The sequence below is a fragment of the Trachurus japonicus genome, chromosome 16 (genome assembly GCF_045865225.1).
Source record: "Trachurus japonicus isolate A0001 chromosome 16, Traja_1.0".
Lineage (NCBI taxonomy): Eukaryota > Metazoa > Chordata > Actinopteri > Carangiformes > Carangidae > Trachurus > Trachurus japonicus.
The window spans coordinates 5,889,157-5,900,241 of NC_140922.1; the positions used below are offsets into that span (position 1 = coordinate 5,889,157).

General features: G+C 45.2%; 1 protein-coding gene across 1 annotated transcript in view; it reads right to left on the bottom strand.

The window, feature by feature from the left end:
* LOC146971569 (ubiquitin-conjugating enzyme E2 E2) overlaps positions 1-10,099 on the bottom strand; it is a 34,475-nt gene extending 24,376 nt beyond the window's left edge. The window contains exons 1-3 of the mRNA XM_085803544.1: positions 9,907-10,099; positions 8,130-8,313; positions 7,007-7,057 (exon numbers count right to left, since the gene is read on the bottom strand). Of these exons, the coding sequence (XP_085659670.1) occupies positions 7,007-7,057; positions 8,130-8,305 (227 nt within the window). The 5' untranslated portion in view covers positions 8,306-8,313; positions 9,907-10,099. The remainder of the gene's footprint in view (positions 1-7,006; positions 7,058-8,129; positions 8,314-9,906) is intronic.
* Between the last annotated feature and the right edge of the window lie 986 nt (positions 10,100-11,085).

Consider the following 11,085-nt stretch of genomic DNA (forward strand, 5'->3'; position numbering starts at 1 on the left):
TTTTCACCAAGTGTTGGTAAATCAGAGGTGTAAGAAAATATCGATACACTGAAATAGAGCTATATCAGGGTTTCCCGCAGCGCTTTCCTGTTAAGGCGGCCGCCTTAACAACAAAGAGCTGCCGCCTAAACTAACGTCTTAAAAAAAAAAAAAAAAATGTAGCGATATTCGCCGCCGCCGCCCCCCCCCCCGTCGGACGATGGCTGCATCCTCTCACACACATACACACCACAGAGAAGCGCGCATGCATAACAGCAGCGCGTGTTGAAAGCGAAACTTTATACGGCACGGCGCGTCCCTCCCCCGACGATCGATCCCCCCCCCGTCAACAGATCCGCGCAACCGTCACCCACCCCCCGTCGACAGGTCAGACACCACCTTAACTAACAAATTTTCTGGGGGAAACACTGTATATTACATTTTGCAATACTGTATCGATATTAAAAGCACTATCGATATTGTTTATTAATAATTTACATGCAAACATTCACGGCGATGGATCATTTTTGGTTTGCATTTACAACTCTGACTGATGGTTGGCAGCAGTCATTCAGCCATTAACTCCGCTCCAACGGGACAATGAGATATCGCGAGACTATACAGGTCTGTGGCTCATCGCATGCTCAAGGGTTAGCTAAGTTACCACAAGCAAAAAAGGAAAAAAATGGCCATATATTGTATTGTTGCCCCTGTATTATTTATTACCTCTTATTATCACTCCTACAATCAAATCACGAAATAGAGATTCAAACCTCAACATTTGAAATACCACATAATTGTCCATTTGGTGTAATAGCCTACAGCCCTAATAACAGAGGAATGACATTGGCTGAAACTATTATCAGCATCGACTCTTTTATCTATTATTAATCAGTTTAATATACCAGGCGACTGTGTTTTCTATCACCGAAGAAAAAGAGAAGCATCAAATATACATTCGAGATACCAGGAATGATGAATTTAGAGCTGCAATAATAAGATCGATGAAATAATGAAAGACAAAATTAAATCGTAACAATTTTTAATCCAACTAATTATTTCTGTAATTTCAGCTGACATTTTGAAGATAAAATGTCAACCATTCTTTGATATCAGCTTCTCCACTGTGAGAATTTTCTGCTTTTCTTTGTTTGGTATTATTGTTAAATTAATCGTCTTTTGGTTTTGATCACACAAAGACCGACATTTCAATTAATCTTAAGCATCCACTGTGGTTCATCGTTGGCAACTTTGCTATTTATTTGCTTTTGATTCCTCAATTAATTAAGCCTTAAAGGGTCTGTATATGTCACCTCACAATAGAAAATATATGACGTATACTTTATTTAAAAACCTTGTTTACAGTCAGTAGTTGCTCCTTTGTTCTTCATTTCAGAAGCATTTCATTACCTTTTAAAAAGGTCAATTTTGCAGATGCCCCCTCATTAGTCACTGACCCTGCCTTTATGTAAATATGCTTTAGAGCCAAGCTCCCCTAGAAGACCCCTTCCCTTTTTATTTATTCTGCTTGGTGAACAAAGCCATTCTGATTCGGAGGTGGTGGCCATGAAGGCTCTCAGACTGCTCCGTCGATGGACAGGACCTTCTCTAAAAAGGTCAGGGTCCTGCCAGCATCAGACCTATAATTCATCAATATTTATAAAGGCGGCGGTTATGGAACAAGAAATCGATTAGGGCGGCCGATTCATCCCGGGTCAAAAATGTGGCCGTCATTCTTTCACCTGCTTCAAACTGACACGACGTCCAAAGGGATCTGGATACAGTGATCAATTAAAAACACCCGAGAGGCGCTCGTGGAGCTCATACCTCCTCTTCCTCCAGCCCTGTCCCCACGCCCCCTCATGAATATTGATCACCTCCACCACCCCCCACCCACACACACACACACTCTCCTGCTGTGCTTAATGGCAACACTGTGAAAAATGATGCTGGGTGTGTCACTTGTGCATAATCCCCCCGGGGCATGGCACAAAACTAATACGCAGCCAATCGCAGACGTGAAGATGATCCCATCAGCGAGAAGAGAATTAGAGGTCGGAGCTCCGATGATGAGACCGCCTGATGATGATGATGATGATGATGATGATGATGATGATGATGATGATGATGATGATGACGACGATGGAGACATTCATGCCAAAGCTTGAAGCCAGAGAGCATGTGATGGAGTGACCAGCTGCGAGCGACCTTTTCCCCCCGCAGCCTGAATGATGTCATCGGGGAGTGACAGCTCTGTTTTGGGCATCATGGGGGCATTACATCACACTGGGGGAAATTCATGGACCCAAAGAAGGCCATTTGTTCCAAGTAATACAGCTCAACTGAAAGAGGATTGACATTTGACACCGACTCCAACTGAAGACTATTTTCATCATTGATTAATCCATCAACTATTAAACCTCTTGTCTATAATATGTCAAACAATAGTGAAAATGTCTGCTTTAATGTCCTCCAGCTGATTCGCTCAGCTTTTTAACGCTACATCACCCGCGTGGCCGTCAGTCCTCAATCGAGTGCGCGTTTCAGACACTTTTACGGGGGTCTTGTTTTAAACGGAGTCAGCTGGGAGCGTTAAAAAGTCAGCTGGAGGCGGCGAGATGAAAAGCTGCGAGCGACAGCTGTCATTCCAGCCAGGAAATATCGGTGGCTGCTGCTTTTTTTTCTTCTTTTTTTATTTACTCCTGCCTCAAATCAAGGCACAATTACTTCAAAACTCGCCATCACTTGTGGGAAAATCTGCCAGGGATACGTAAAGCGCTCGGCGGAAAAGACTTCACAGAGTTTCGCAGCAGGAACAGCTCGCCGTGTGTAGATGTGTATTTATACTGCTCAAGTGCTTTCAGTCGGTACTTCATGAGCTGTTCTGTGATTTAGTTTTTTTGCAAATGACTCTTTCGCTGTATCAAGTCTCCCTCCGCCTTATCTGCTTCCACTGCAGTTAGTGGTTTCTTCCATTTCCTAGAATGACTTGTGACAACCTGACAGAGGAAGGGGGTGAACTTGTTACTCAAAATGCACCATGGGTTTTGCGGCTGCATTGCATTTAATCTATTTGAGCTGTTTCGGGAGGACAAATTGGTATCTCTGCCTCTTCTTTTGCAACAGATAATTCTGCTGTGACTGCTGAACATCAGTGAACAATGGCTGCTCTCTTTAAATTCAGATGGGCTGACACCAAAACCTGACATTTCCTATTATGTTTCAGGCAGCTGAACATTGTTTTGCTCGCGCTCCATTGTCGACGTGGTGTTTTTGTTTGTCCATCTGCGAGAGAGGGGAGGCAGAGGCAGAGCTGTTATTTTAACGACGTCAAGGTGTCTCTGTTTGGATTCCTGCTTGATGTATTGGCGTTGGTGGATCGGCATCACAAGGAAGGAATAGTAACAGCTCATAACAGTGGCAGCCGGAGCAGCGCAGCAATAACAAACACGGCTGAAACAATCGCTGTAACTCAGTGGCCAGGAAGTATAATGATGGTAGGGAATATGAGAGTGAGAAACAGAAAGGAGCGTTACGTGTCAGCGGAGAAAAGATACTGGAAAGAAAGATTATTTCAGTTAACAAATGAACCCATCTCTTTCTATGGTTGCGAACAGACAAACTTGTAGTAATGTCAGGTAGAGCAGAAAACATTAATCACGAGCTATTTTCATAGTCACTTAACTCTGAATTCATGGGTTCCATCTCCTCAGATTGTGTCGATTCTCAGCTTTTACATCATTGTTAATTGAATATCTTCTGGTTTTTGGACTGATAAGACAAAAAGCAGCAATATGAAGTCATCGTCTCTGAGACAGGCAATTTTTTTTTTTTTTACCATTTTCTGACAAAACATTTTGATGTGATCATTTTGATACTTTGAAATCACCAGCTTCTGTCTGTTCCAGACTGAAAATGAGCAGGATGAAGACGGATTTACACACTTATTTATTCATGGATTCATTAACAAAATAATCAATAATGAAAATAAGTGGAAGAATGTAATCTAAAGCTATGTGAGAGAAACCAGGTGACCGTCTTAGGTACTTGACCACAGTTTTCCTTCACAGCTCCAAATAAAGACACTCTTATCAAAAAATGAAACACCCTCTGTGTGTGACTATGGAGCAACACTACACTTATAGATGATTGCAACACCAAGTGGAATCTATAAATGTTGTAATTTGGGAATAGTCATAAGCCTGACATCTTCCCCTTCTTAGTTTATCTAAGAATTATTTTTACTCCCACTAAAAAGAGTCACAGCAATGTGTGGTGCAGGGGGGAAAACGCCTTCAAAAAGCTGCTTCATTTGCATCAATAGGTGTAAAAGCACAGGCTGCCTGACTGTACAATACACCTGGAGTGTATGACAGTGACAATAATTGCCATGTCAAATCCTCTTGGGCTTCAACATGCTTCCTGTTGGTTTAATGTATGACAACTGCCAGAGCGACAAGCGAGCTGTCATAAAGCTCAGAGTGAGATAAAGCTTGGAGACAAATTTAAATACTTGCTTGTGTTATTCCCCCCCCCCCCCCCAAGTAGTGACATGGCACTAAAAGTATGTCTGTTCACACATTGTATGGAAAATTGATTCTCTTTTTTAAACTAAAAAACTGCTTTAGGCTTCAATATTTCTGACTCCTCAGAGTCACAGAAAACACAAGTGAGTGAGTGGTTTATCTGAACAGATGGGTTATTCTAACAACACTTGGTGCTTTTAACAGCGACTGAGGGTTAACACAGTAACCTCAGATGGATGCTACAAGTAAGAGTGTGGGCGTTTTATTAGACTTATCAAGTGGGCATCTCCTGCCACAGATGTTTCACTAAATTAGATCCTCAACACTTTGAGGCATTCAATGTAAATTCTGGCTCTCTGCGCTGAAAGACACAGAGCTGTGTACTTTTATTTGCTCTTGCTTTTAACTCTGTTAGTCTTCTCTTTTTTTCAAATGTTTTGTCTTTATGTAAAGCACATTGAGTTGCCTTGGTATGAAATGCGCTATATAAATAAAGATGCCTTGCCTTGCCTTGCCTTACAGTGGGGAGACGTACTATATGCTATATACGCCGAGAGAGGCTGTAGGTGATACGAAGGAGACTGCAGGTTTTAACTACATCACGAGGGTGGGCAAACCGTCTCTGACCGGAGTGGCGAGGCGACGGAGTGTGAGGAGGGAGGGGGGGGGGGGGGGCTGCTCAGCCAAGAGACGGATGAGATGACATCCATCAACCGGCCTCCCGGCGCTGCGTCTGTTGAATGTGCCGAAGTGAATCTCTTTAACACAACTCTCTCTGTCTGCCTTCTGTAGGGGAGGGAGGGAGGGGGAGAGAGGGGAGGGGGGGCAATAGTCTGTGACTCCATTTGTAGCCGGGAATGAAATGAATAACCTTTCGGGGCTAACCTGGCCGGAAGCGAGGAGCGCGCCGCATACAAATGACAACACCGGCTCTCTCTCTCTCTCCGCGGTGCGCGCCCGTTCATGCGAGAATGTAAATGGCGCCGTGTTTTTTAAAATTTTTTTTTTGCATGGGAAATTTTCAATATTTGATGCATCTGAACCCCCCCCACCCCTCCTCCCTCCACACCCCACCCCATCATTGTGAGCCAGACGGCTAATCTGTTGGGGTGCCATCACAGAAAAATACACACATTATTAGATCATGATATCATTTTTAGAGTATAAAAACGGAACACACACACACACACAGAAAAAGGATTATCTTGAAGAAGCTTAATTGTTTCCCAGGCAACTAGTTCCCCACTAAGACGATGACTGTGAAATTTCCGCTAGCGATTATTTTACTTTCAAATGACTTACTCGTGTCCTCCAGCTAAATCCTTCATGTGAGCCAACCTAGTTTTTTTTGGGAGGGAGGGGGAGGAGGTGGGTGGTGGGGGGGGGGGGGGGGTTGAAATAGATTAGAGTCCTCGAGGAAAAACAACATCTCTTTTAGCCCCCGGTACAATAACAAAACTGGGCTGTGAGCTGAATGAAAAGGTTAGCTCAATGTTTATGGTTAATGATGGTGGGCTTCTGATGAGACCCAGCAGGGGTGATTAATTCATGCAATAAACAAGGCTGTCTGGGGTGCAGTAATTCCAAATGGCCAGATGAGTCATACAAATCTGTTTTCCTTAATCATTTTAAGCAGGTGCCTATGAACGACTACGGCCCGATCCCAAACGGTCAGAAAAGCGCCGGCGTCTCCCACAGGTGTCCTCACCTCAGTCTTCCAATTTCTTTCTTCATTTTGCGCCAGAGTGCTGATTCAGAAAGTAAATAATTACTGCGCCGTAATCAAAACAAGAGCCATAATCCACAACAGTGTCACTTTGTGTTGTTTAAGTTAATAATAAAAGCCGGGCGGGCTCTTGCGCCACATCCCCAAAAAAGGCACGCCTTTTTTTTTTCTTTTTTTTTTGTGTCACGTCAAGAGAGACTGATGCACATGTGGTCTGCCACTCGCCTCGCAACCGTATCTCTTCCTCAAAGGGCTGTAAGCCACGGCAGTAGCACACAATAACCATTGTCTGTGGTAAATCCCCCAGCAGAGCGAGAGGAGCGAAGGGGATGGTGGGGAGGGGAGGGGAAGGAGGGGGGGACACCACACGAGAATCGAAACAGGTTTTAAAGTCACACTAGCGCTCGTTTTCCACCATTTCAGCGCAATCTTAAAAAGCACACATCGTGCAGCCGCAGCCACGCCAGAGCAAGGGGGAGGGAGGGGGGGGTTTACATTCGCTCTAATTCACCTGAGATTACCATCTCATCAAACAAAACCAAAAAAAAAAAAGCCAAACAGCATCATTACAGGAGCCAGAGACAAAAGCGAGTGTATTACAGAGCGGCCTTCCTTTTTTTCCCCTCTTTTTTTTTTTTTTTTTTAAAGAGACAAGAAACCTTGTGAAGGAGCACATTTCTTCTGTCTGCATCCATTACAGCCCGAGCGCCTGTACTGTACATGGACGCTTCTGAGTTATTAGAGAAATGCTTTTGAAAGGGAGACATCTCCTTACCTGCAGTTTGGAGGTGGGTCTAGTGTTATTTCTGCGAGCTCCTTCTGAATCCTGGAAGAGAGAGATCACACGGTTAAAAATCTTTCTTTGGAAGGGGGGGAAACACTTCCAGATGACAAAAGCTCAAAGAACAGGCAACACTGTGGCACATGCAGCCTGCGTAAGGAGGTTCATTTTTCCTTTTAATCCATCTTGAACCCTTTAAAACTTTCAGTACATGTGCAACACAGCGCCGATTACTAATGGATGTCAGGGCTGGGAGTTTGTCGTGCACGAGTTTAGCCCGGAATATAATGCAGGCGACGCACAGGAAGTTCTCATATTGTTGTTTTTGTTGTCATTCGTCTTGTGTTGGCTGAAACAAAATTAAGAGCAACACCAATAAATACGCCAGCTTTGATAATGTGCAGCAGATAACCGTGCAGAACGATGACTCAGACTGTGAAGGGCATCCGAGTGCAAACGCTGCTGCTAAACTCACTTTCACATAAACACAGCACTTCAAACAAGAGAAGGCCTCTCCACGTTACAGTCGCTGTGCTGAAGGGACTCTCAGAGACCCTGCTTTCAAGTCGAGCACAGACACACAAAAAAGAGGAGATGCTGGTAGCATCAGTCAGTCGCCGTTAAAAAAAGAACTCGCCGGCCTCGGCCAACCCCCCTTTTGCTCAACCGGTTGCATAAGTCTGTCATCGCCTGTCTTTTTTTGGGAGTAAGTGCAGAGACTGGTGGAGGTGAGTGTTGTGGTGGTGATGGCGGTGTGGGAGGGAGGAGAGCAGAGCGCCGCAGAGCACCAGGCAAATCCATTCAAACAAACAGGGCTGGATGGGAATATCTCTTTCAGACGACAGCGGTGATACTCTGGTGCCGGGGCCGCGCGCGAGTTACCGCCTATCCTGTAGGTTTAGTGTCGTGTTGAAATGTGTGGATGTTTGAAATGACAACGCGTGTGGGACTCTAGTCTTTTTATATAACTTCACACCTCCGGGGCACAAGGAGAGAGGCCTTTTAGTTTAACAAACAAGCCCTCTGCAAATGCTGCGCTCCAGAGCCAGATTCAGGATTCTGTCTTTCAGGTTTGTGTTTTTTTTTGTTTGTTGCTGTTGTTGTCTTTTTCTTTTACCTCTTGGCACTAGTTGAAAGTTTAGCAGCAGTTTTACTCGAAATCTTGGTCTCTTTCTTTTTGGGCTGTGCTTGCTCTCGCTCCTGCTCAGGTGGTACCGATTCCCTTTGTTCAATGTCTGAGCTTCCCCCGCTGGTGCTGGGGCTGTCGTCCGGTCTCTGTACTTCGCTGGACATCGTGGGCCCTGCCAGGGGGGAGAAAAAAAAAAAGAGAAAAAAAAAAGTGAACGTCAAAGTAATGTCATACCATGACCTGCAAGCACACCAAAGAACGGTTTCCACACCAGAGGGCAATAACAGAGGGTATAATAAGATCACACTGGTCGTCTGAGCCATCTCTAGAAGATTTGAAGGGTGAGATGGGTTTAGTTTGATAAATCTAAACCTGGATGTGGATGATAATTATGATGATGATGATGGTGATGGTTATAACTGGAAGGGATGTGCTGATGAAAAGACATTTGTCAAAGCCTGTGAATTACACATGTATAGGTCCCCTGTTTAATAGGTTTTAATAATCCGTTCACCTAATGAGCTACTAAGGACTGTACAATCCAGGCTAATTGTTTGGAGGACTTGAAATGAGTGGCTTTGGCCTTCATCTGGAAACCTCATGTTTGACCTGTACCATACACCCGCGCCCCTCCACATTTATGTGGAAAGAAAGGGGATAATAGGGTTATGGGTCAATGTTGTGACCCAACAGATAGATGAAGCCTGTTAACAGCCCTAAGCACATTTAATCCACTACAGATCAAACGAGATACTTGAAAAACGAGGAGCACATCCGTGAAGACGAGCACTGCCCCGGTTGTTTTTTTTTCTTTTTTGTTAAACATTAATTCCATTAAAACCTTCGACAAAGACTGAACGGCTAGAGAAATAAAGATGTTTCACTTGCAACAGAGAAACAGAGAGGAGACGAGCCGTGTGGTCGGTAACAAGTTAATGAAAACGATGAAGTGGAGCGAGCGGCGGACAGCTCGCCTTTCCCGTGGGGGTGGGGTGAGGAGAGGGGGGGGGGCGTTTCACGGTGATGATAGGGACATCACCGGCCGACATGTACCCGGTTCAATAGCCGTTAGAGATGCCGGGGTCGACGAGGAGACATTATATAGTCCTCCCCCCGAAACAACAACGGGGACAAGTTGAGACGTCGGCGTGCAGCCGGACAGAGCAGCCCCGGTGGCTCCACGTTAGTGGGCAACGAAAAACACACAATAGGGGGGCGACCGGGAAAACCGGAGCGGAGCCATCCTACAAAAGAGACCGTAAACATTACTGGAAGCTAGCTAACGTTGCGAGGCCGGGAGGAGGGGGTGAGGAGGAGGAGGAGGGGGAGGCGGGAAGTAGGGTACGTTGCATTAGCGCTGTGGGGTATTTAAAAAAAAAAAAAAAAAGAAACAAGGGGAGAGCAGCTACAGGCCTCTGTGTTTTAAACTCAGTGGAAATACGCAGAGGAGAAGGCGTTTCTGCCGACGGCGGCGGGGCTGATGGAGGACGGTCAGCCGAGCAGGGCCGGCGGAGCGGCGGGGGGGAAACGTGCGGATCCTCGGCGGTTGTGGAGTGGTCCACATTGTCCGTTGAAGAGCACTGACCCTGGCTCGGCACAAAGGGAGGCTCGTCCCACACGTCCACCACCTCCCCCCCTTCTCTCTCTCTTTTCCTCCTCCTCCTCCTCCTCCTTCTTCTTCGCTGGAAAACGACACTTTTCACGGGACATTTACCTACTTTTCTCGTATGTACGAGGGGCGGCTGAACGCGCGGGTCGACATTACCTGGCGGCTGGCCGTCGATGCTGCAGATTCCGCGTCGTAATCCCAAGGTACCGAGAAAAGTATATCCTCACACACGGCCGTCTGCTCGCTCCCGTGTCCTTGCTATTTAACTGGAAGGTAGCAGCAGAAAAGCGATTACAGAAAAACCGAGGCAGCCCCGGACCGCCTCCATGCGCGCTCCCGACATGCGCGCGTTTGCTCGTGCACGTGGTGGAGCTGCAACGAAGAAGCCTGCGCGAGGCCAAGGCAATCGTGGCTCAATGAGTTAATTAAAATACTAAAAATAAAGATGACAACAAAGGCTGCTTCTGTTACCCATCAAACTGACATCCTAAAGAAAAAAGCACGCGGGAGGGGGCGTTACCAGAAATTATGGGGTCCATGTGTGCAGGAAATGTTGCCCCCTGTATTTTTGCTCTCCTCCCTTGTTTCAGTGCACAGGAGTATTGAGTGGCACCATGGGCTCAGTGTTAATATTTATCATTAAAAAAGTGCACTCTCCATTCTCAATTGCACACAATCATGATGTGAAGTGGGTGTGGATGTCTGACAACAGGGGGTGCACCATATGAAAAAAACAAACAAAAAACATATGGTAAGGCGATGGTAATACATTGCAATTATGAGTGAATAGTGATGTTTGTGTTTTTGCATTGTACCAAAGATGTCACTTTAAGTTTTCAGTCTGTCAGTGGCACAAACAATGCACAACAATGTTATGACATTGCAGCTCCTGCAGTCTGGATGTTGTAATTTTGATAACATTGCGATTAATTGTGTAGCCATAATGGAGCATAAGGAGAGAGAGAAAAAAGCAGTGGCAGAAGAAGGGGAGTGACTTTATTGTGCTGAAGGAAACATTTCTTAGACACAAACAGTCCCTGCTATAAAATAATAAATAAAATAACATTATATGTGCATAGACTACCATGAACAAATTGCAATCTGACCTTGTACAAATCACATACATTTCATGTTGGGATGAAAAAAGACCAGTATAAAAAACTAAGAAGCAATTACAGTGGGGACCAGCTTATTTTTCAGTGCTTTGATGGATGGTTAAACCTTTGGTCCCACTCCTTTCTGACAGTGGAATTCACAAGGCTGCCTGCACTTTTTATTTACTACTATTAATAATAGGCTAATGCTCTGTGCAGCACCTGTTGCTCTTTAAGTTCT